At 28.2% G+C, this 27757-nt stretch overlaps 1 protein-coding gene across 2 annotated transcripts; it reads left to right on the forward strand.

Annotated features, from left to right (window-relative positions):
- Positions 1-3623: 3623 nt before the first annotated feature.
- LOC107438378 (zinc finger CCHC domain-containing protein 24) lies at positions 3624-27436 on the forward strand. 2 transcript variants are annotated; one of them, XM_087166035.1, is made up of 4 exons: positions 3624-3819; positions 14174-14395; positions 20203-20367; positions 24990-27436. In XM_087166035.1, exons 1-4 carry the CDS (start codon positions 3718-3720, stop codon positions 25101-25103), a joined length of 603 nt encoding a protein of 200 aa, XP_087022161.1. In that variant the 5' UTR covers positions 3624-3717; the 3' UTR covers positions 25104-27436. The 2 variants fall into 2 exon arrangements, with proteins under 2 accessions (XP_087022161.1, XP_042894449.1); XM_043038515.3 differs by having other exon boundaries at positions 3625-3819; positions 20182-20367.
- Positions 27437-27757: the final 321 nt, after the last annotated feature.

Raw genomic sequence — 27757 nt, forward strand, 5'->3', positions numbered from 1 at the left:
AAATAAATATGGTACAGATTATTGTTATTAATGCATTTTAAACATACAAAAAAGAGAATGAATGTGGAGATATATTTACCGTTTTAACGATCGAGAAAATTAATGTTATGTTTAATATTAACTACTTTTATAACTTTGTTTTTCTAATATATTTTATTTTTTTTTACTTGTTTTTCACTTAATCTTAACCCAAGAAACAGTATTTTCCCCCCTATCTTCTCAATCCCAAAGTGTCTTTGCAGGATGGCTACAATGTGAATAAATCAGGAAATTTAATTAAAAAAACTCCAAAAAGTTTGAGAAAAAGGGGGTGATTAATTTCACTTTGAGGTACCTAACAGTGCAATATTTTTTCCTAAGAATATTGGTCTTGTAATAACTTTGTTCGAGAAATTTTTTTTTCTTCTTTTATTGTAAGTATAAGTGATATTCAGAAATAATTGTGCTCCAGAAAAAATCCGGATTTTTCTCTAACTGCGATCCGGAAGTTTTCGAAACCCAAAGTCCAGAAGTTTCAAGAAATCATTAATCACATTTATGTATAAAAATTCTGGTATATTTTTTTAAAAAATATTGGAACTAGTATTTATACTTGGCAGCTCTTTCATTTGTAAATATTTATAATATAATATAAATTAAATATTTTATAGTACAATAATAAATGTGTTTAGACATAAAAGTAAACTTATACATAATTATCCATTTAAATTATGCTGTATATTATTTATTTAGAATTTCCTGTTTGAAAATATTAAAAAAGACATAATTTTACATAAAGACATAAATTTTTTGAAATGCGTCATTAATGATTTCACTCAAGAAATTTTCAGGATTTTTGAGTTGGGGCTCACAATCACCCATGGATATGTGTAAAAAGGCATAATTGAAAAAGTAATAAAATTTATTCAACCAGATATAAAAATTGCAATTTGATAGAAACCAGTCTTAAAGAAAGCCATTTTTTTCCCAACCTGCCTTGAAATGGACTCTTCAAAACCCAATCATCAATAAAAATACCGAATTGATTGAAAGGGACATTCAGACTTTACTACCATTTAAAAAAACAATTTGCAAAAGAAGTAACATGATGGCCTTTAATTGGGACGTTTTCCCGTGTCAGTGAATGGATTGAAAAGGATCAGTCAATACTAGGCCCCCTTCCTTTGCAGATGTTATTAAGAACAAGGCCGATCCTGAAATCCTTTAACTATTTCATATCTCTTGCCTCAAGTATTAGAATTTAATTAATAAATCTCAACAATATTAATTTATCTAGAAAGTTACTTACATACAAAAGATCATACTGTAACATATCACACCATTGACAAATTGGTTCTACATATATTACTTTTCAGCTATGAAATGTAGAGAAGATTTTTTTATAAATAAAATCTGAGGAGATAATACATATGGGTTTATAAATTAATATTTAAGAAATAAAACTTAACCCAAATCTAACAAACTATTACTGATGTCAATCAATCAAAATTGTCAAAAATATGTTTGGGTGTTGGATGAAACTGAAAGGATAATAGTTTTCAAAGAAAGGTAAATAACTTTTTTTTTTGTACTTATGCTTCATTTTAAGATTGATAAATATTTGCTAGATTTAAAACTAATACTATAACTAGACTTAATCCTTTGTCCCTAAAATTTTATTTAAGACCTTAAATGTTAAGATTTTTATGACTACCTATATATAACGTATTTTTTTTAAAAAAAATACAAGTCTTGAAAATGGGCGCCGATTTTTTAGCACTTAAAACACGTCGACTGTTATTTTCTATTCATTTATTTTTGAAGCGAATGAAGTTTTTAATCGAGGTACTACCCTGTTGTTTGTTGCATGTTTTCAACATTCAGAAGAAAAAAAATTCTGACTTTATATATGTATTATATACTTAGAATTACCAGTAATCTTTTATCTTCAAAACTTTTTTTCTCTAATGTATCCTTACAAGTTCTGAAATTTAAAACATGCTCTCTGCTTTCCTCTTGTTAGAATATTTGATTCAAATAAATTTTAGACTGTTTTAAATTATATTTAACCACAATATATTTAGTTCCTAAGTAGCTGATTACAGGAACAATTAGTGGAAAACTGAAAATGTTGTAAAGATTATGATATAGAGATTAAATATGGATATCTGAAACTTGTCTGCCCCCGGATTAACGCTTTGGCAGAATGTTGAATTTTCTGGCCTGAGAAAACATAAACATTGCTATTCAGATGTTATGTGCTATGCATTTTTTTTTTCTGACTTAATCTAATGAAACCAAATACAAGTCGATGGGAATTAAAGTTAAGAAATTATTCGATTTTATGAATTATAAGTTCAATTTTAGACTTATACTATGTACTTGAGCTTAGACTTATTTTATACTTATTACGCACTTTGCTATGGGAGCAAATGACGTATTGTTTCTGACATCTTTTGTCCCACCGAATCGAATGAGATTGAAATCAAATCGATAGAATAAATAATTTAAAAATTATAAGAGTTTCGAAAGTTTTATTTGTAACTAGTTGTACAATTTTTTATTTATACCTATTTACGTGTCTAATATTTCTATTTAGTTATGTATTAATGTTTCTGTTGTTTTCCGCCAGGCGGTCATTATAAGCGATCTCATCTTATATCGTATAGCCAATTTATTATACATAGATACCACTTTTCAGAAAACGGCAGCAATGTCACAGCTGCCGTTTGAAAACAAAAACATGGCTTTTAGGCTTTGGTGTGCGCGGTCTATATCTCTAAATGTAAATATGTAGTTATTTCAACACTGTAAAAAATGGATACTCAAATTTAACGAAACTTTCTTCGTTTCTGACGAAACCGTTTCCTGGTACATACTCCGAGTGAAAGTTTCGTCATAGTGGTGGGAAAACTGTCGTCACTTCTTCAAATAAACGAATTTCGTCAAAATCAAAAGAAACATTTCGTCCCTTTATTTTTTAAAAAAGAAAAAAAATAGCGCCCAATGTATCTAATTTTTCTAATAATCACTTTATCGTGGGCACCATATAGGTAGATCAATGTCGTACAAACAACACAAGGACAAGTGGACCAGAGAGATAAATTACACTCATGCGAGAAGCGAGGTCCGCACCCGAGATCTTCCTGGTACGAGGTCGGCTCCTTGATTACCATACAGTCCGGTCGGCTTGTTTTATCACTTCATTTTCGATCTCTCACATTACACTGTGATGAGGTTCCGAGTGGAGGAAACATTTTCGTCATAGATTTGAAAGTTCGCGTTTTTTTTCCCATAAATCATGTGATTTCGCAACGAAGTGATTTTCACAATTAACGAAACACAGCTCAAAGAATGCTGAATCGTCAACAGTAAAGAGTTTAGTTTAGTTTAAATCCTACCGAAAAACAAGCAACACGAGTCAGTTGCAAAAACGAGTGAGAAAAAAGCAAAACCTTGTTAAATTAAAAGAAAAAGAAGTGATTTATATATAAGGTGAAAAACCCTTTAAGTTGGATAAAAAAAAAGGAACAACGAAAACAGATCTCGATTTAACGAGAATAAGAGAGAGGGTAAAAAAAAAAAAGAAAGTTGTGTTGATGAGTGAAGTATATTTATATCTTCTCCTGAGCTGACGCCATTGGTCGGAAAGCATCTGGATTAGAGTGGGGATGTTTGAGGAGGGCGACAGATGAGGATGCTTGAGAGCTGAGAGATTGACTCTTTGAGAATCCGAGGATGACTTCACTCGCATCCATAGATCCGTCGGTGTATCAACCGGCCCAGCTGCTGAATTGGGTATATCTAACTCTTGCTGACCAGCCACAGTCCGGTGACCAGGTGGGCCATCCTCTTCTTCTGCATGCGCATCCCTTCTGGCCAATATGGGACGTACCATAGGTCAGTTCAACATAATTAATATTTAAAAACTATAATGCAAATGGAAAAAAAAAAATTTAATTTCTTTAAAATTTATCGTTTAAGAAACGACGAAATTTACAAATCTGAACGAATTATTTCTTCTCCAAAGAGTTTTTAAATGCTTTTTTCTTTAAAGAAAATTTTTATTTTATTTAATTCATTTACTTTTTGCTTTAGAATAGGAAATTTTTTGTCTCTTAGATTTCTTAAACTTTAAAAGCTTAGCAAAAGATTCATACTACGATGGTGGTTTTTTAAGATTTTTGAGAACAAATCATTTTCAGTATCTAACACATTTTGTGATTATTACTTTAATTCATATTATTAGAACGAAAATTCTTTTGATATTACCCTTTTAGTAGAAAGTAATGTACAATTAAAGGCTTTGAAACTTTCCGAAATTATACGAGTTCTAGACACAAAAGCCTAATTTATTTTCCTAATTTTCTTCATATATATAAATAATGCTATATATTTGCATTTAAATAGTGACGGAAAGTTTTCTTTTAAATAATGATATGATATTACGTTTTTTATCTGAAATTAGTATGAACATGGGAGGAGATAATTTTTTTCCCATTATACTGAACTTTAAGTGAGGTTGGAACTAGTAATTTATTTGTTCTTAATCTAACTCTCCAAAGAAATGAAGATGAAGTTGCAAGGTAGTAAGTTAGTGCACGTATCTCGCTTCTCAAAGTGCGCTTGAAATATGTAATGTCATATATTTAAAGCAATGCTGCTGAAAGCGACAAATTAGCCTGAAGGCGCGAAACGGCAAGTCTATGCGGGAGTACCAGATGCTGATTGTAGTTGATAAAAGATGTTTACTCTGTCCATCAAGGAATTTGTTCAAGTGCATTTATGTCAAATTGTAGTGCATTTTTTTTCTTGCACTTGCTTGTTACTCTAATGCACCCTTACACCCGCATTTTATAAATCTAATAAAGTTTGAAATTTGTGTGGAGAAATTTTAAACTTAATGAAATTATTGATTCTTTAAAAAGTTATGAATGACTACAATAATAATAATGCTAATAATTTTCTTACATCTTCTTGCTCTGTTTTATTCTCCATCACAAATCTAACTACTAATTATATATTTTGGAAAATAAAAATATTTGCTGCATGCAAAGCGTAATTTTAGTTTTTAATTATTAATTTGCATAGAGATTAATAATTTATTATTTTAAGAAGCAATTCTATTGTTCAATTTCATAAATACGTGTTGACTAAAAATAATATTTAAATATATTAAATATTTCATATAATATTTGTTATAGATATTTAAATATAATATTTTAGTTTAAATAACATACCATTTTATAAAATCAATTATTCTGTGCTCGCCAAAATTTTGTAAATGCCAGATACCAATAAGTTTAACCAAGGAAATTACCTAAGACTTTGTTTTTCTAATAGTGTATTGAAAGTAAATAAAAATAATAATTTTTAAAAGCTTCAACTGATTAGCTGCTTTTCAAAATGCTTCATGCAAAACTTTTTTCTTCATATTTTTCGTGATAATTTGACATTCTTTACATTTTAAAAAATATTCTTTCTTTCAATTCAGTTTAACTTATAAGCTTTTTAGTTCACTAAGCAGAAGTTATAAGTTTTTTTTTATTGGAATTGCGATGTATACAAAATATTTGCAATATTTCGTAACAAATTTAGCAAATATAATATTTTATTTATTTTAAAATAAAATTAAATACATTGTCTAACAATAATGCTAGTTAAAAAAAACACGTTTTAGTGCTCAATTTTTAATTTATTTCGTATGTTTCATTTCATTTTCCTAAAAATAATCTAAAGTTTAAAATATTTATAAATTTAAATGCAAACAAGCGACAAAATTATTTGGTAATTGAATATGCATTCTGAAACTGGTAAATAAAAAATAGGTTTATCTTTAAAACATGATTTTTTTTAAATTTTCCTTCAGCTTAATTTATTTCCTATTTTTATGCGCATTTTTAAAACCTATCCATTCCCCCCAAATTTAAAGTAAAACTGAAAACTAAAAAAACTCAGTTTAATTTCATGAGATAAAACTGAACCGAGTTTCAGATCTATTTGAACCCAAGTATTGTTTTATCAAACAGCGAGGAATTGATTTGTTCAATAATAAGGTTCAGTCCGGTTTTGTATTAAAGGTTTCTGTTAATTTGCACGATGTTTTGGTTTAACACAATCGAAAATTGCTTACTGCATAGTATATTTGATTTTTAAGAAAACTTATTGAAATTTAAAAAACAATTAATTACGAAAAAAATAGAATAGAAATTATTGCTTTTGATTTTCACTTCACATGATGTACTAAATTAATTTTCAAATTTAATCCTACATTTCATGAAAGAAAAAAAATGAAATATTTACTTCCCAGTCTATAATATCTATTAAAGATATATCCTAATCAGTTTTATTTTCTGTATTTATATATAGTATGGAACTAATTAATAAGACGCGATCATGATATGTATTTTCTTAAATACACTTTTCGAGATAAGTAATTATAAAATTTAGTTTTAAAGTAAGTACTATGAAAAACTTTTAAACATTAAAATAATTAGAAAAATAAATTTAGCTTTCGTTTCGTTTTACTATTAAATTAACTCATTGAAGATAGTCGCTAATTCAATCTAATAACGGTTGAAGAAGAAAATAAAATATAATAGATAGTATTTTTCTTTTTAAGTGTTTGACCCACTGATATAATAAAGTTCTTTCCGGAATCAATAAGTAGCGTTTTTTATTCTTAACAAAAGGTGCTATTATTAACACAAATGGTGCAATCAAGTTCACATGACGTACGCGAAATAGGAAATTTGATATTCCTTTTGATGAGGGAATCTCAAGATTCACCCTAGTGCTTGACCTGTGACGTCAGAGATACATTTTTTGTTTTAAATTTTATATAACAGAGGAGTTTTGGCAAAGGATTTATTTTTTCTACTGAAGCTTTTCTCTCGTGTTTTTGGTATGTGCTGCTTGTTTTGCTGAAAAGGTTACGTCATGGTTTCTTAGATTTTTCTGTAGGTGGAAAGCTTTTTGAGACAAATTTTCATTTTCGTATTTTTTACTCTCTTCCTTCTTTCTTTTTTCAATTCTCTTCCTTCGCTTTTTTTTCTTGATAGTTTTTAAAAAAATAGAAAAAGATAAAAGTTAGTTGAAGTTGAGTGTTAAAAGCAAAAGAAAAAAAGAAAAAAATCGTTTGCGCTCAAGAGCAGTTAATTTATTTTTCCCCCGTCATTTTTTTAAAATGAATATTTTAAATCAATTTTAACTATTAGAGAAAAATAACTTAACTTGTTTTCATAGCATAATAATTTGAAAGTATTATAATGATATCGATTATTATTATTGTTAATTTCAAAAGTTCTATTTTATGAAATTATCGCTACTTCATCATCGTCATCAATAAACTTAAATCTCATTTGGGTTCGTACAAGAAATATTTTTTTATTCAAACGATTTATTCTTTTCAAAACGATTTTTATTTTTTTATTGCGCGGCATTTTGTTCACGTAGAACTATATAAACAAAAATTTATTATTTCTAAGTAAATATCTCGTACAGAAAGGTTGTTATTATCGGAGTAATAAGAAAGGTAATGAGGTTTTTATTACTGTATTTATTTATTGGTTAACAAATGTGAAAAGTATTTGAAAAAGGTTGTGAAAATGGCGGATTTCGACTAATTTCTATGAAAAAGAATGAAAAGAAAAACTAATGTTCTTCGTTTATTATATGTCTTCTAAACGTTTATCTATTTTCTGATTTTAAAACAATTTCATTTTTATCCATTTTTTTTATCTCCACGTAAATACGATTTCTTGATGTGATTGCAAAATAATATATATTTCAAACACCTTGATTCATTCATTTTAAAATTTTAGTAAACAATTTTTTTTTTTTTTCACCAATAGATTTTAATATTTACTGCAAAAAAAACTATTTCATTTTTTTAATTGTTTAGTGCAGAGTAAAATAAACTCTAAACTTGGATCTTAGGTACATTTTTTTACGTTCAAAAGAGGGATAGAAAATATGTGTATGTGTATAAAACTTTTTTACTTCATTGAAGAAATCGCAAATATTTTAAAAGCTTAAAATAAAAGATTTAACTCGAACTCTTATTCACATCTTTCTAAACATTTGTAGAATAATAAATTAAGTTTATTAATTGATTTACTTAGATATAACTATAAAGATAACGACAAAACTAAATATGCCTATTAACTAATTATAATTTATGTTTTTAATTATCGAACAGTTTATATTGAAGCTTTCAGATTTATTGTCTCTTATCTATTTTATCAGAGATCAGATTATGTATTTTATTATTGCTTGTCTGATTTATTTCTGAGTCATTTCTTTTAAATTGAAAAAATTCTCGTATAATATTAAAGAAATAACTATAATTAAACTGGAAAAATAACTGCCAAAATGATAAGTTTTGTTATTTATATTTGCTTTCTGAAGGAAATGTTCTAATGTTCTTAATTGATAGTTCAAGTTTTGATTTTGTAATTGCATAAAATGATTATATGAATTTGAACAGAATTAAAAATTAACTCAGTTTTAAAGAAGGAAAAAACATAATTTCCTTTAGATCTAAAAATCGTTAGGTGAAAAAAAAATTTCGTTTTCTCTATTTTAATCTTGTAATTTTTCAAAATATATTAAAAATATTCTTTTCAAAGATTGTAATTTGTAAAATTGAGCAAATTTTAAGTGCCAAATCAGATATTTTATTTGAAGAAATTTTCAATTTACGAATTAAATGTACCATAGTTCAAAATCAATGATTAACAAAGGAACTGATCTTACTGCTTTAGACCCAGTTTTTTTAAAAATCAAAAATTGAGCGAATCAGGCAAAGTTGAATGTTTTGGCATTTTTGATTTTGTTAAAATTTCCAGGATATGTTCAATATGTAAAACTACCAGACACGTTTATTTTTATGTATACAAAAACGCTGTCTCAGAGTTTTGGGGGGTCGAGACTGAAGATCCTTCCGAATTTTTAGAAAAATATATCTATTTACAATGTGTTAATACTTTTTGTGAAATGCGTGAACCACGCCACTGACCTTTATTCTATATTCTACCTTTTCCACACTAAAAATAACTGTAAATATTTTCAGTTGACCTTTGTATAGAAGGTCAAAAGTCATTCAAAAGTCTTTGAAGTAAAAGTTTTAAATAGGTAAGTGCAAGAAAGTATATAACGGAATTTTACCCACTCAAATCGTTCATAATTTTTTAACTGTTAGTGAACTGAAGTGTTCCTATCTATTGCTCAAAACAATTGGAATTAATACCTCATTTGTCTAGACGGTAATGTCAGGCGCATAAATATGTACGAATCAGAATTTGATCTGCTTCTACAAAATATCTTTTCTATTAGTTTTTTTATAACTTTTGGAATAATTATGTAAATTTGAATTCTTAACTATTAGATATAGAGAGTTGGGCGTAGTTTCCTTCGATTCAGCTAAAATATTACACCGGAAACATGTCACATGTCTAGATAGCAATGAGTCTGTTTTACTCTCGATGCCCACCCTCTCTTATTAAATTCTAGTAAGAGATTCCAGCTTACCAACTGTTAACTTCAGATATTAATTTAAATATCCTACCCTGATTGACTTTTAAATAAGCTGGCTCTTGAAATTCATATTAAATTTTACCAAATATCACAAAAGAAAATCAATTAAAGAATGAACATTTTGCATTCTGCTCCGGTAACCAATTAATTTTTTCTCCTCAAGTTTCAAATGTATTTACTAAGTTTGTACTAAGTTACTGAGTTCGCTGTTTCATAGAAAAAATATATAATGTTTTGTGCAGGTTGTCAGATAATTCTAACTGAAATATTTGCAAGAGTGTATATTACTTTTGTTCAAAGACTATTTCATTATGTTTCTGCCAATGATGATCATTTTCATAACAATAGTTTTTTTCTCTATTAGCAGCATCATTTCATATTTCAAAAGTTTAGGTGTGGGATAGATATCGAGAACTCCATAGACCCATATGCTCCCATGTATTCGATGAGGAACATGGGTCTGTAGAATTTACAATCTCGACATTCTAAATTCTATCGACCCATTCATACAATTCACAACTGAATAAGAATCTAATAATAGTCTTCATTTTTTTTAACCTTTTTATAACCCGTTAAGATGATAGTTTTTAAACCATAGTGTATTGGAAACACTTTACTGTTTCTCTTCCATAGAACTATTCCTCTTAGCATCCACCTGTTTAAAAAATTGCACCATGTAACCACCTTGGTCTTTAAAACTCTTAACATCTGTTGCATAACAATGTGAAATCAATTGCATTAAAGCCATCGACCATGGTAAAGTTTTTCCCTCCCAAGATTATTGCTAATATTTTTAAAAATGCATAAACCGTCATAATTTTAATATGTCAAATCTGAAATAAATAATTTATTTGTACTTCCGTTTCTTCCGAAAATTAGCTTCCGAATATCAAAAAAAAATTCATAACATGAATTCTAAATTATCTTTCCACCAAACGGCAAACAAACGAACATCAAACAATCCATTAATTGCTTCAATAGCTGAGAAATTTACAAAATTTCTTATCAGTATGAGAACTTTCTTACATAAGGCTAACTAAGCGAGCACTCAAATTACCGTCAAAACTCCGTCATGAACTCCACTGCTCATTAATTGCAAAACACTGCTGGACAGAAGGCTATTCCTCGTAACTTTCGATTTTCTCTCACCTCATGACTTTCATAAACACATTTCATGTGTTAACTTGGATTTCTGGGAGGACTTCCATATCATCAAAAACAAAAACTCTATTGTTAATTATTACCTTAAACAATTAACAGCCTTCAGATCAATCGCCTTGAAACTACTTGAAGAAGTGACATCGCTCATAAAACTCCTTGGCTGCTCGTTATCTGTTGCTGTTTTCTCAATATTAACAAAACCCCTTTGTTGCTCATCGTTTTCTAATGTTCTTTCCATACGATCTTTGAAAGTAGTCAAAAATCTATCAGTTTGTTTGTAATTTGAACATGATTTTTTTGTAGATAAATATAAGAGTTTTAAGCATTCTAGATTAATTACACATTAATCTAGAATGCTTAAAATGCGTAAAAATAAAACCAACATTTTGGTAATTTTTCTGTGGTTACAAAGTTTACACGTTTTGCCTCTTTAACAACTACTATAATTGTAAATGATGAGGTAAGCAATTAGATTCAATTGACATGGCCCTTGACATGCTATTATAGACTTTTTTCCCAATCCGATTAATCAATCACAGCGTTAAAAGTAACATCCTTGAATCAACTGATTTTCACCAAACTTCTATCCTCTTTGTTTTCTAGAAATATTTCCAAAAGCTCTGTCGCGAAAACTTTGCTGTAAGTGGAAAAACAAGAGATTTGTGTCTAAGACTACTCATAATACTTCCAGCATTTGCTACTATTTATAAACTGGTGGAGGAAAATTCTTCTTTCTCTTATATTATTCCATGCGTACTACTACTTTTTGACTCGTGTATTTACTCGTCTCCGGAACTTGAATTCGATTCTTGCCACAAAAAGGCGAAGAAAAAAATGCTAGCTCGTGCCGGCGCCAACAAAGAATTTTGTGTAATGACTTGAAAGAAGTGGGTCGGTGTTTCAAACAATGAAATCTTTTGGCATTGGCGTGTGTGTTATTTTGGCAACAAAGCTCATTCTACTCAACAATGAATTTAATGGAGATTATTTCTGGCTTGTGGTCCTCATTAGAGACGATCGCTTCTGATTAAGTACATGTCCGTGCTGAATAATATTGTGATAAAAGTGCTATACTTAATCTTACCCCTGTATCTATTCCAATTCTATTTTGTCTTACAGAATTTCCTTTTAGTAACGCTTAAAAAATTACATGAAGCAGGAACAGGATATGCCACGTTGTTTCAAAAGCATCTGTCTATCATGCAGTAATTGGTTGAAAACTTAGTTATTGTACTTAACCTTGACACTGTATCACATTGCTTTCTTTGTGAAACTTTGTCCGTACATAATATAAGAAATGCCAAAAATTTCTGTGATCAGTTCAATTTAGTTTTTTTTAAATTTAATTCATTTAATGAATTTATAATTTTAAAATCATTTATGGAAGTAAAACGTAATTGATTACACATTATCTGTCTTACATTTTAAACAGCATATAAAAGAGAAAAGAAGACTTCCGTAACATCGAGCCAACTTTGGAAAATATGCGATAAAGTTTTTCTGGTTAATAGTTAAAAAATATTTTCTTTAAAAAACGAATGTACCTGAATAAAACTGAATAACCATTATTTAGTGAATATTTTCTTCAAAAAGAATGTAGCTGAATAAAAATGTATAGCTTTTACTTAGAGAATATTTTCTTCAAAAACGAATGTGGATTAAAAATGAACAGATTTTATTTAGAGAACATTTTCTTCAAAAGGAATGTACTAGAATAAAAATGAATAGCTTTTATTTATAAAGTACTTTCTTCAAAAGGAATGTAGCTAAATAAAAAATATATTATTCCAAATTCTAATTTACGGAACTGTCTCTCTCTCTCTCTCTCTCTCTTTGTACTTTGTGTATATAAGATAAGATCAAGAGCAATTTATTTATTTGAGTAATTTTTATTGTATTCTTTATTTCGAAATGCCTCTGTATTAAAAGAATGATTCCTGAAGAGAACCTTTACGCTTATTCTATGGAGTTTTTACTACATTTCTGATACTAATATATTTTTAATTTTAATAAATATTGAATAATGAGATTATAAAAATTTAAAAAATTATAATATTTCTTAATTAAAAAAAATTGTATGTAATAAGTTACTGAGCCTACTTATTTAAAGATACTTAACTATTTACAATAGCGTTTCCTCTTAAATTTAAAAAATTATACGAGAGAGAGTGTTTTAAGATTTTAATTTTTTCATCTATCAAGGTAGTTTGAACTATTTCCTGTTGCCTTATCTTAAGTTTAATACTAAATTTATATCTGTCCATTTTTAAACTTACAAAGATATCGCTTGCATACTAAAAATTAGTTAATGCACATAAAAATATTGTGCCAGATCAACAAAAATCAACTAAATGGTTCTAAAATATTTAAAATCAAATTTTATTACATTTCAGTTTATAAGTTCTAAGGTAATAGTATTGTTGAGAAAAATTTCCGAATGAAGCACAAACTCCAACAGGCAAAATTACTCGAATAAAGCTGAATATATAAAATCTATTTTCCCTAGCCTTAGTTAAGCGATTGATCAGTGATTAAGGTATTGAACTGTCATCGTGAAAAACTGAGTTTAGATTTCCAGAGACGACTTGAAAGCCTTATGGCTTCAGATTAATGGGTATATCAGCTTTCTGGGAAGTAAAGGCGTCTTGTACGCTGACCACATTGCTGTAGTCAAGCCGTTGCGTATGAAACCTCCATTGTAACCCTTGGATTACAATGGTCTCTTCTTGTGGGAATTAGTTACTTTATAGACCAGTTGCCGACTATAACTGGTACCACGAGCCGCTTTGGCTCAGGGGATAGAGCCTTCGCCTTCCAATGAGGTGCACCGAGGTTCGATCTCGGCGATGGCTAGTCGATACAAAGTCCGCATCCAGTTTGCACCGACCACAGTGCCTCATATCCTCAGTGGTAGATGGATCATGGGTTAGAGTCCCCTTGCCGTCAGGCTAAACCGTGGGAGGTTATCGTGGTCTTCTTCTCTATATAATGGAGAGTGGGTTTAATAGTGGGTAACGCAAATGTGGGTTAGTTCCACCAAAAAGTCATCCACGAAGGCAAACTTCTCCCAATACTCGATCCAGGAGTTCCCTTGTTTTCTGGATTGGGTTCAAAATTACAAGGCTACGGAGTTGAACATTAATAAACCCAAAATCCGGAGTAAACCCAAAAGGTGGGTCGGTTATAAAATAAAATAAAATAAAATATAACTGGTACCATTCATTACATTTTTTGTTTTTCATTTAAAAGTTAACTTTTCATTGATTACTGTAGAGAAAAAACATTATTTTAGGTAACATATAAGTCATACTTCAATATACTCTAAATTTCATTAAATTTGCGAAGAGATTGATGTAAACAAATTGACGCTATAACGAAATAAGTTAACTGGCAAACTAATTTGCATATTTGTTAGTTCACTCATTTTGTAATGGCGTCAATTTGTTTACAAGCATTTCTCAGATCAACTGTGTTTTACATAGAATCTTTCTTTCAGACCAAATATGGAATTCCACCAGTATTTAATGGATTAACCAGCTCTAACAACTATGGAAATTACACGAATGGAGGATTCAACAGTCCCGTTGGAACAATAAATGAGCTAACCGACCTTTTTAACGACCTTAGTTTTGATTGCAAACCTACAAAAAGACCTCCTCCGAGTTACCTTTGCCACCTGTGCTTCAAGAAGGGACATTACATCAAAGATTGTCCTCAGGTAAAGCTCGAACTAAATCAATATTTTTACTCTATCATTCATGTTAATTTTACTTTCATGATTTCATTTAATGTTAAGTGAGTTTTTGTTTCACTTACTTAAAATTTGTGAAACTTGTAATATGGTTGTTGAATTTATTTAACAAGTGATCAAAAAATGAACGATGGTTTGAAAAATCGTTCGAAAAAAAACACAAAAAGATGTAAGGATGAATGATTTGTTGCATTAGGCTAAAGAAACCAATAATTTATTCTCACTAAGTCTAAAAATTTGAAACAAAGTTAGTTAAAAATTTAATGTTACAAACTAAAAACTATAAAATAATTTTATAAATAAACAAGACTTTTCAAAAAGAAATATTTGCCCGGGGGTCTGTTGACTCAGTCTGTTGACTCAGGCTATTTGACTCAGGCTGCAATATTCAGTACTAAAAATGGTAATCCTTTGGAAAAGGAGGTCATATATCAACACCATCTGTTGAGGGATTCAGACACTTGGTGAAAATAAATTAAATGGTTTTCAAAAAAAAAAAAAAAAAAAACAGCAAGCGTTGCTCGTTAAGTGTTTTTTTTTAGGCCATTGGTCATTTTTGTAACACCGAGTATTGTAAAGCACCAAAATAAACAAGTAGAAACTTCAGTACTTTTCTATTAAATAATTAAGAATTTTTTATGGCACATAAATACCTCAGTTTCTGCATAAATATATGCCTCAAATTCATTTTAAATCCCAGTCGGTATGCACATGTTTTGTTGGTTAAGTATTTTTTTTCTCTAAAAATACAAAAATGGCTGTTTCATTTTTTTTCCAATGGCATTTCATTCAACTTGCAATGGTTTTTATGACTAAAAATTAAAACAAATATATATTTTTCTTTAAAGGTATACAAAAGCTTTTTTTTTAAAGTTCCCAGTTATTTTTTTATTAACATTTTCTCCTTGAAAGTTTGAACAATCAAAATGAATGTAGGAAGTTCTACAGAACTGTCAATTTCATGCAAAAGGAGTTCAAATCAAAAACAATCACCTGTAGAAACAAGAAAGGAGAGTTAGTAATTGAACCCAATGAAGTAACTAATGTGTGGAAGAACTACTTTCAAGACTTACTTGAAGGCAGAATGATACTGTCGACTCTCGGATCGACCAAGGGGATTCAGATGCGGAAAATCCTCCACCCTCCCTCGATGAATTGAAGCTTTCTATTAGAAAAAAAATCAGAAACAACAGATCGTCTGGTCCTGACTGTATTCCTTCTGAACTTTTAAAAGTTGATGAACTTGAGCTTATTAATGCTATCCATAAAATCATGTTTAAAATTTGGGACATGGAGAAATTGTCATTTGAATAGGAAGAAGGCTCTATCTGCCCCATCCTTAAAAAAGGAGACCAAGTTAATGTCGTAACTACAGAGGTATTACTCTCTTCTCAATACGGTAAACAAAATCTTCTCCAATATTCTTTTTTCTAGACTCCAGCCTTTTTCTGATAAAGTGGTTGAAAACTGCCAATGTGTATTTAGACCTCAAAAACCTACCATTGACCAAATCCACTCTCTAAGACAAATCCTAGAAAAAACTAAAGAATGTAGCATCAAGACTTATGACTGATTTATTGATTTAAGGCTGCCTATAATAGGATCAAGAAGAATAGGTTGCTTGAGGCAGTGAATGAGTTCGGTATACCTGTAAAGCTTGTAAACCTCACAATCGCTGCAATCAATAATGTGAGATGTAGGATTAAAATTCAAAACCATCTTTCTGAACTCTTTGTAACTGAAAGAGGCGTGAATCAGGGTCATTCTCTTGTTTGCCTACTTTTTAGCATTGCTTTGGAGAAATGTATCCGAGATAGTGGATTGGACCGAAGAGGCACTCTCTGGAATAGGTCTCTTCAAGCTTAGGCCAACGCTGATGACATCGATGTAATTGGATGTTCAGAAATGGACGTCAAAGAAGCTTTTTGAGCTCGCAAAGCTGCTGCCACAAATAGGGGCCTTTCTATAATCGAAGATAAGACGAAATTCGTGGAATTTTCGTCCTCAACTGTAAATTACAAATTACAATGTCCCTTTATCTATTAATGGTTATACATTTGTAAGGGTTAACGAATTCAAATATCTTGGCTTTGATGTTAATGATCAAAGCATACTTAGAGCAGAAATCATAAGTAGAGTCAAAATGGCTACTAGGTGTTTCTTTGGACTGGAGAGACAATTAAGATCGAATCTTCTCAGCCGAAAAACAAAATTAAAACTCTATAAACCACTCATAGTTCCTGTACTGCTCTATGGAAGCAAAACGTGGTCATAAATTCAGATATACAGCGGTCACTGGACAACTTTGAAACAAAGATACTCAGAGCCATCTTAGGCGCAAATCAAGACAGGGGATGCTAGCGAACCAGGTATAACTTCGAGCTCTACCGACTCCATTAGAAGCTTCAAATTACACAAATAATCTTCAGTAATAGGCTGAGATGGTTGGGCCATCTATGGAGAAGCTCTGAAAATAGCTCCATGAGAATCATCATCTTTAAGAACCCCGAAGGGTCACTTTCCAGAGATAGACTCCTTACTATATGACTTAATGACATCGAAAATGGCCTGAAAACCCTAAAGTTTAGAAATTGGAAGGGAGTTCCCATAGATAGGAGGTGCTGACGTTTCTGATCTGTTGAGGCAGCCAAGACCTGCAAGGGTCTTGGCTGCAAAGTTTTACGCTGACAAAGAAGAAGAAGCATTTTCTCCCTTTTTCTTTATTGAAAAACAAGACATTTTATTATTAATAATTTCTTTTCAGCAAAAAATTTTCAATATAGGTTTTTCATTACGACGTAAATTTGAAAAAATGCTAGGGGAATCTTTTATAAAAACTTAGCTTTAGTAGGTATAAAATATTTCTGATTCATACAACTATATTAAATGCAATGACCCAAAATTGTCTAAAACAAGATAACGAAAACTAAATAGAAAAAGATAAAATCCATTTGCCATCAAAAATAATGTATAAGCAAATAAGTTTATATGTTAATTTCCAATTTGAACCTAATTGGTTTTACTACAATAAGGAATATTTTAACGTATTTCTTTAATGCATTATCTGATTTAAAATAAACATAACTATGAACAATGAACATAATAAAATATGATAGGTAAAATCTTCCATACATTATTGGATATTGGATTTTAAATTTGTTATAGGTGTTTTAAAATGAGTTGCATAAAAACTAAAAAAAAAATTAATTTATGCTAACTAAATTCTAAGCCTGCCATTCGTAAATTTATAATTTATGAATTTTTGATAAGAAGCAAGAAAGATTTTTTTACATAAAATTTGATTATTTTATGTGCCTCTTTTTTAATTTTACAGCGAATGTTGCTTAGTATTCAATTATGTTTAGAACAATTATCTAAGTTATTTTCACGAGTCTCGTAATCTTCTTTTTAAAATACTGATAATAATTAATCAGTAGTGATATTTTACTAACCGAAGTAACGTCTCAATTTAGCGTTTTTTCCTTTTTATATCACATTTAAATATTTTATTTCAATGATAATTTCAGGAATATTAGCGTATTAAACTCTGACCACACACACATAACTTTTTTTCATTCCTAGAACACCGACTCCAAAACAAAAATGAATGTAAGTCATATTGATTTAAAATGAAAAAATTGTATAATTAATAGATTATTTTTAATTGATAATAAATTCTAATATAATTTATATTTCATTTAATTTAGTTTATACTTTTTAAATGAAATTTGAAATATAATAAATTTGAATAAATGAAATTTCAAATATAAATAGGTCTTCAAGAATTTTTAACTGTTTTTAATTAACGCTAGATTGTGGTGACCCATGCATGCATCATGCAACCGCTAGAAATTTTTTAGTTACGTCACTGTAATTAATTTTCTGCCAAGTTTTCATAAATAGGTAACTTCTGTTCAAACAAAAGTTTTTCAATTTATTTTACGATTTAATTTTGTAATAAAATATAGAAAATGATGTAATTTAAGATTTTTTCTTTTAGTGATTAAATCAAGATATAACGATTCAAAAGTATTAAAAAGAATGATTATGTTTTATCTATTTAAAAATATTCAGTTTAAGATCTCATAGTTTGTATCTAAACTTATTTATTACATTCAATATATTAAAATAAAGAAGAACAAAAATTTTTATTCCATATAGAAGAATAACATTGATCTTAGTTCGTTTATCATAATCAATATATAAAGAAAAATTTATTAATAATTATTCATTCTTGAGAAGGATAACATTGATCTAAGCTTGTTGATTACAAACATTGTCAACATTGAAATGATGAAATGTTTTTTATTTTTTGTAAAAGAGGTAACATTACTTTGACTTTGTTTTTTTGCGATCACTATATTAAAGTAGAAAAAAGAAGATTTGAAGTTATTCGTTTTTGAAAATGAAAATATTGTTAAAACTGGTTTATTATAATCAATTTAATGGAAGTAAAAAAAAGAGAGGTTTTAATTGTGTTTTTGAGAAGGTTAACATTAATCTAAATTTTGGTTATTACGAGTAATAAAATTAAAAAAAAAACAACCTTCTTTAAAAATTATAATATGGATGATCTAAAAATGCTTATCACAATCAACAAGTTAAAGTAAAATGAAAAATATCAAATGTTATTCTTTCTGAGAAGAGTAACATTGATCTTATTTTGTTTATTAAAATAAAAAATAACTTGCTAAATGCTATTCTTTTTTTGAGAAGGAGAAGGATAATAAAATTGATCCAATTTTGGTTATAGCAATCAATGTATAGTAAAACAAATTAGTGAAATGTTTTTCTTTTGTTTTACATTTTTGTTAAAATGCAAGTCATTTGATATTTTATGGTTTTTAAGTGAAGTAGAAGGGATATTCAAATTTTAAGAATGTAGTTCTGATATTAATATTAATAAATATTTCTTGATTTATTGCAATTTAATTATGATTCACAAATCAAAAGTTCACTCGTGTATTTGTCAAACAGTATTCATTTTTTTATTTAGTGTTATTTTACCACACTAGCATTTTAGCTCATATACTGCAAAAATTGAAAATTGTTTACTCTTAATCAATCGCTTGGACTGTTTATTTCTTTATGTTTTATGTCTGTGGTATAACATTTGGAAGCAATTATTTCTTTATATTTTACTTGATCTTACACCCATTTTAGTTATTCAGTTAAATCTTTTCATAAAAAAGAAAGCTAGCTTGTTTGAATGAATGTTTCTGAAGTTCTTCTGTCTTTTAAATTGGGTTTTAATTTATAATAATTGGGGTAATATTTGAAATTTATAATATATTTATAAGTAAATTCAGTTTGAAAGTAATAGCAAATTGACTAAAAGCATGGTCAAACAGTATTGTGACATTTTTGCAAAAGGAATATTTAATTAGTCCTAAAAACAGTATTTAACTAATACAATCAGTGTCATTATTAGGATAGTTTGCTCCTATATTTAAGATATCAACCACTTTAGTTATTTTCAATAATATTTTCAGCTCTTTTAAGAAATTACTTTCTTTTCTTCACATGAACAGTTTTGCAAATATTCCTAGCAACGTCTTCTCGAAACAAGAACAGTTTCTAAACTTATTAATGTATGAATCAGAAACTGAGTTGAAAAAAAATTATAAATTAGTTTGTCTAATTTAAAAGTAATATCAATGTATTGCTGCATGTTATTGCCACAGTGTTTTTTCTATGTGCATGGTCCTAAGATGTTTGTAAGCAATGAGAACGTTTAAGTCCTCTGCTTACAGGACTGTCTGTTGTGTGCGCAGGCGAGACCGAAGGGCGAAGGACTTACACCATACCAAGGCAAGAAGAGATGTTTTGGGGAGTACAAATGTCCCAAGTGCAAAAGGAAGTGGATGAGTGGGAACAGCTGGGCCAACATGGGACAAGAATGCATCAAGTGTCACATTAATGTGTATCCACACAAGCAGGTAGCTACTCAATTTTTTCCCCTTAGTACAAAAATATGAACAGAGAATTTCAAATAAAAGTACAAATAAAGTACAACAAGAAGTACAAGGAAAATATAAACGCAGCTACGTATACAGTAAAACAAAATTAAACTAAATAAATAAAAAATAACATTACACATTTAATAACTCTTGACTAAATGATCCGATTTTTACGGGGAGTACTTAAGATGTGTTATTTAATCAGTGCACCGTAATTTATCAAACACAAAAACCTGCCACTTCAAAATAAACATATTAAAATGGATGTTTTTACATCCCCCAAATAATGCTGGGGAGGTGGTAGTCATAAGCTGAAAAATATGATTCAATACTGAAGGCGGGAAACAAAGTCGGAAATTTGAGACTCCTTATTGTTATTTATTATTTACCCCACTTCCCAACAACACACACCCCTATTTATTACTTACCCCCCCCCCAAAAAAAAAAATTATCTAAAAATTTTTTTAATAGCTATTCGTTATTTCTCACAATGATCGAAACAATTTTTGATAGTATGACACTTAAGTTGACACTTAAGGCGAAATTCTCTACGAACGAAAATAACATTAAGGGGCCCCAACTTTCGACCATATTTTCTGACTGTACTATTGAAATCATATATTTCAGATAGCTGATATGTCACGTAACAGGGAAACTGAAAAACAGAATCTGTTATTTTAAAAAAAAGGCATGTTTGTTCAGAGATAGTATGTTTTTGTGTTTCATATCGTAAGTTAAACTAACGTCTACCCTAATTTGCTGGCCATTTACTTGAAAATCAGATCGCCAGTACGTAGAAATCTGATCATTATGCCAATCGTCCTTCAGGATGTAAGGATTTTTTAATGCATTACATAAAATTTGTTCAAAAAGTTGTATAAATAAGGTTTTTTTGAATATACACTAGCGTGCAAAAGTCTTTGGTCAAATTCAATATTATAGATGGTTGATTGGAAATGTAATAAATAATGTATAATTTTATTCCTAAACTTTCTTAATATTCTTATCAACCAGAAGGCAAAATTAGTGCTTTGAAAGTCAATTAGTCAATTAGTGCTTTGAATGCAATTTTCATACCAGTCGGGTATTTGTTTTTCGTGAAGCAATTTTCTTACATCTAAGAATTGGATGAAAATACAATTGAAAGATACAATTAACAAATAAGCATAAGTTTCGAAATATTTATTTACGAAAATCGTGATTTTAACTTTAATTTATTATTGATATTAAATTTTTGAAGAATTTGTCCTTACAGGACTCGAATTATATAAAAAAAAAGAAATATTTAACTGAACTGAGCGCAAAGATTTAAATTTAATCCAAAGAAGATTAAATTTTCCATTAAATTGCAAGAAAAGTAAAAATCTTGAAATCAAGTGTAATATATAGTTTGGCTTGACTAAATAAAACGGAAATCATCTCTACAGAAAAAAAAAAGAAAAAAAAAACGCGTAGAAGGCTTAAAATGCCTTTCACGCGTTGACCAAAAACTTTTGTACGCTAGTGTATTTATGCAATTCAAATACAGCTGATAAAAGTGTACAGATACATCTTCATTTATTTCTTTCAAAATGAGAGAAATCTGATATTAATGGCATCAGCCAAAATTTGTTGTAGCATTTAAAAACAGTAAATTTTTAATTTATTCCAAAAATAAGACATACTTCTTGTCCATACTTACATATCTTCATGTAAAAATATTTCAAGTTGCTCAAAAGACACACATCGATCTGAAACTGTTAAAACATTTAAAACGTTTAGAAACGTCACTCATTTTAGAGTTTTTCAAAATTTAATGAGGCATATTCTTCTAACAGATGATCAACAATCGTACAGTTGCTCTTTGTGTGCGAGGTCCTTTTTCTTTCTCCAAAATATCTTTCATCGTTCTCCACTAGGTTTAAATTTGTTGAAACGAGTGAAATTTTATGAATTGTGTGAAAAAAATAAATATGAAACAAAACATTGAGGAAGTTCCGGCCAATTTTTTGTCTTCAAGTAGTCGTATGCTAAACAAAATCGACTTAATAGTGATCCACAATAATGAACCGATGAATCATTATACCGTGTAAATTTTCTGCAGCCTAAATTAATATTTCTGCAGCCTGGTATTAAATTGAATTGAACTATATTATTAGGAATTAATCTCATTCTACGAAGAGTGATTAATATACAATATAATATGGCTCTACATAGTATAAAAATGGCCAAAAAGATAATGCAACATACTACGGTTCTAATTTCTATCTGTAATTAAAAAGTAATGTATGATGCTTTGTGAATGGAGTAAATATTTTTTTCGATTAAAATTGGTGCGATTTTAGCCAGCTCTTTCAATGTTAAATACTCTTCTTAAATTATGCATGGGGAAAAATTTCTGGTTAAATTACCGTGCTGTATAGTGATGACACTTCTGGTAAAAAAAAAACAACATAATTCTGGTTAATAAAACCAAAATATACGGTATTTAAACTATTCATTTGATAATTTTTTCGTTCATATGGGAATAGCTTACCGGAAATTCTAGTTTTATTACCACACATTTAATAAAAAATACAAAACTGAATAATAAATTTAAACCAATAAATGGCTTTTATGCCATGCTCTAAGGTATTATGCTAAAATTACGAAGTTTTATCACATTTACCGACATTTATCACACATTATGTAGCACTAGGGGGCTAAGCCCCTGTTCGCTAACGCTCAACAACACCGGATGATTGCTTCGCAATAATTGTTGTTTCTTGACAGAAAACAGTTTTTTTACTAAAGTTAAAACTATTCACTTAACATATATGTACTAAAAGGAATTCTGTTTGCTAAAGCTTGTGTTTCCACTTCCCACGACCAAATATTATTATCTATTAGTATTATGAAAATTTAGATCTATTGCTGAACAGAAGTAATTTTTCTAAGTAATTATTTTTTAAAATAACATCATATATCAATAAAATTTTGCATACTCAGATAATTTTGATCATACTGTTTTCCTCGTGTATATATATTTTTTAATAAATATCTCGCAGGCTTTGAAACAGACTAAATAAATATGACATATAATGAATTATGATTGTATGAAAATTGATTTGGACTACATTAGACAATTGCAGAAAAGTTTTAAAAGCATTTATAACAGATATGATTAAAATACGTACATCAATTTAATTTCCGGATTTTCTTTTAATCAGTATCAGTTTCACCATAAGCTATTACAGTGTAAACCTCAAAAGATAGTAGAAGAATTTATATTTATGTCTTTTCAACTTTTTTTTATGAACAATTAAATTAATTCTATAACATGAAAAAAAATATAGGAATTTCGCATTTCAATACCTTTTACTGCAACATAACGCTATTAAATAGGCTAATTTACTTGATTAAAAAATATACTTTGAGGTTAAAACACGTTATTTTATCTAGTCAACAAGAAGATGGAGAATTAGACACTGTTTCAACAATAATGTTAAAAAATCTTTCTAAAACTCTGAGAAAAATAATATTCTTCAAAATCAGAGGAAAAAAATTATATTTATTATATAGTCTTGGTTCATAATATTATGTATGCAGTCTTATTTTATATTTTCTTTTTTGGATTTACGTATAACATATCTGGATTACTTATTACTTTACATGGATTTAATTACTTATGGATACTTATGAAACTATTACTTATTTATGAAAAAGTCGATTCTCTTGTTATACATCACTGGGAAAAAAGTTATGTTCAAAACTAACTATGATCAAATTGATCGTGTTTTTGGCTCTATGGAAACACTAAAAAGTTCGGTAATTTTTACCGAAGCCTTTTGGTAACGATTTTGACAAAATTAACAATAAAATATTGCTTTATAATATGTGACAAAATTTGGTGATTGTGGTAAAATTTGATAATTTTATGATGCTTCCCAGAGCATGGCATAAAAACAATTTGTTAGGTTAAATTTAAGTTTAAAATTTGTATTTTTTACTAGATATGTGGTAATAAGAACTCTAATTTTGAAAATCAGAATTTCCGTTAAACTGTTAACACATGAACGGAAAAATTACCAAATGAATGGTTGAAATATTGTATATTTTGCTTTTATTAACCAGATTTATGTTGTTGTTTTTTTATCAGAATGTCATAACCACATACAGAATCATAATTTTACCAGCATTTTTTCTCCGTTTTATTGTGTTAAAAAATGATTATTTATTGTTAAAAAAATATTTTTTTCTTTTCAACTTCTTTTGTTATGTTCTAGCTTTATTTTCAAATAATTTTTTTTTATTATAATTATATGCATATCGCAAGTATACTTTCTCTTTTAGCAAACCTAAATATGTACAAACTAGTTTATGTTGATGAACATATTAAAAACATAAATTAATCGATGCACTTACTGTATCACAATATCTTTTCAATGTGACTCAAAAATAATTCGACATTTTTTAATTAGTTTATGCTTATTCATGGTAGTATGGCATTCTCACTTATGTAGATTTATTTTCTTCTGTAATATCACGGCTCGTATTAATAAGTCAAAAGTAGTTCTCAAATGAACTTTAATGCAATAATGTTTAATTTAAAAATTATACTTCATGATTATTTTTGTTTTCAGAGACCCTTAGAGAAGCCTGACGGTCTCGATGTTTCTGATCAGAGCAAAGAGCATCCTCAACACCTGTGTGAAAAGTGCAAAACCGTCGGATACTATTGTCGAAGAGTACAGTAATTTTCAGTAATTTATGTGCTTAGATTAGTCTTTTATCCTTTACTAACTTTTTTTAAACATAACATTGTGTTAAGATTTTTAAGAGACATACGAATCATGGAAAGTAATATGGGATGGTGTATTTATCACATTTGCTTATACATAACTAACAGTTACAAATATCAAATAAGTATTACTTAAATAAAAATTTCATTTGCTTCTAAAATAAACCAAGAGCCAGACGCGAACACATCAGTCAAGTCTTGAATAAGTAATTGAATATTAAAGAAAATTATAATTTTGACGAGTATTATTTTTTCAGGAAAACTGTTGTGCAATTTTGTTGTAATTGGAACGTCTTCAGACACTCACGTCTGGCAAGTCTTGAAAATTCGTGCCTGTTTTTGAGTGCCAGAAACATGTCGACTGTTATTTCCAGTATATATTTGAAGTAAATGAAGTTTCTAATCAAGTAATATCCTACCGCTTTAGTTTATTGGGATTATTTATTTAATTACAAATAAGTATATATCTAAACAATAAAATAATATAAGTAATACGAAATTTCTTTTAAGAAATAACCTTTTAACGACTATGCTTTTAACATCCTTTATTTTATGCTTTTACCAGAGTACTGAAATTGTTTCAGGAAATTCAGTATATTAACACAAGTACTTTTACTTAATAATAAATTTATTACCAAATATTTAAAATGAAGGTAACTTTTAACAGAACAAAAAGTACAAATACAAATATTGTATACATTATTCTAATAAACTGAATACTTATCAGATTTTGCTGAATACTTATTAGATTTTTAATACTTGGAACATTTTTTTGTAACAAATGAAAGTTATGTTTCTTCAAAAAATGTACAGACACGAATGTACCCATATTTCTCCTTAATTTAGCTAACTTGATAATAAGTACTTAACTTCATTTTATGCTTTAGGCGGTAAAAATGGATATTAAAGTTTCGTTCTAAGAAAATAATTTCAGTAAATTAAGTACTTACTAGTAAAATTCGTCCTTTAAAATAAGTTAGCATAAGTATTCTGAAAGAATGCTTTTAAATAATACAATAAAAAATACATAAAATTAAAAATGAAGTTTTAATTTTAAATCTTAACTTAATTTCTAACATATTTTCAATTATTTCTTAATTACATTTCTTAAAAGCCAACTTGCTATCTATATTTTTTTAATTTTTACGACAAATACTATATTAAATACTATTATATTCATTTTTGTATTTTTTAAGCAAAATTTTAAAAGATTTCACATTACGCTGTCACATTTAATAGACATTAAGAATAGAATTTTATTAAATAAATTGACATCTTTAAGCATTGCAACGGCAAAAAGTATTATTTTGTATCACATATCAACAAAATATTCAAAGTGAATATTTTTTGGAATATATATTGATGTAATTACTGATTTAGCTAGATATGTTATAAAATCATAATGATGCCTGATATTTCAAGAATATATTTATGTATGATATATATACAAATATATAAAGAATAATTCATTTTATTGTATAAATTCTATTTTTAAAAAAGAATTTAAAGGTTTTCGGTAAGATGTATTGATATAGCTACTGTATTTCTTATATTGTATATGGCATAAATAATATCTATTTATTATGTATATGGATGCCATTTAGAAAATCTTAAAATTGTTAACATTTGTGTATTTTTATAAGTACTTTTTATTAATAGAGAAAAATTATTTGTTATAAACTGTCTTCAAGCTTAGATTTCATATTGACTTAATTGTTATTGACCAATATAAACCAAGATCAATACTAGATATTGATTTGCTTCTTTGAAACATTCACATAGATTTTTTATCAACCAGTCTTTTTTATCTATTTAATTTTCGTTGTGTGGTAAACTTTGAGTTTTCGGTTACATAATGCTTTCAAAACCTTTTAATATAGGTAAATTGATTTTTTTAGTTTTTGTGTGTAGGTAGTATGTTTATTCTGGTGTGGAGATTTATAATTTCGAGTTTGTATGTGAATTCCTTTACTATGTTATTTATATTTTGAATTTATAATTTTATTTTACAATAAGCAAGAAATATTTATTATTTAAAAAGTTTCTTTTGTATATATTGGAGATCCAACAATTTATTAAAGAATAAATTTGTATAGTTGGAAATTTTTACATGAAAAAAATGGAAGTTGACAATGTTGATTATTGGAAAGATTATGACTGATTTCGTAAGTTGCAATCAATATTATTGTTTATTTTATAGTTTTATTATCTGAAATTTGTTGTTTGTCAGTTTGTTGTTTGTTCAATTATAATGACTTATATAAATAAACTCAGAGGCAAAGGACTTAATTAATGAATGATTATTTATTTTCATTTGAACTTTAACAATAATTTTAAAATTCACTTGAAACTATATTCTTCAACAAAGTCTACTAGAACAGAATTTTTTTATCGTCATTGTATGGTCACATTCAAATACTTTTTTATCTAAATATTCATTCCTTATATTCTTTCCAAAATAACTTTTAAAACGCTTCAATTTTAAATATATACATTTTTTTGCTTGTTTTTCAGTAGAAATGGTAGTATGATTTATTTTTAATGATTTAGTATGATTTATCATAATTATTTTTTGTTTAGTTATCTTTCAAAACATGCATCTTGTAATAC

This window comes from Parasteatoda tepidariorum, chromosome 6 (assembly GCF_982258835.1).
Source record: "Parasteatoda tepidariorum strain Cologne lab strain chromosome 6, Ptep-v5.0, whole genome shotgun sequence".
Lineage (NCBI taxonomy): Eukaryota > Metazoa > Arthropoda > Arachnida > Araneae > Theridiidae > Parasteatoda > Parasteatoda tepidariorum.

What these genes read in the sequence shown, in the direction of transcription:
- LOC107438378 (XM_043038515.3), top strand. Translation starts at nt 3,718, where the DNA reads ATGACTTCACTCGCATCCATAGATCCGTCGGTGTATCAACCGGCCCAG. An exon ending in ACATCAAAGATTGTCCTCAG is followed by an intron (nt 14,396 to 20,181) that starts GTAAAGCTCGAA and finishes CTCTGCTTACAG; the next exon opens with GACTGTCTGTTGTGTGCGCA. An exon ending in ATGTGTATCCACACAAGCAG is followed by an intron (nt 20,368 to 24,989) that starts GTAGCTACTCAA and finishes TTTTGTTTTCAG; the next exon opens with AGACCCTTAGAGAAGCCTGA.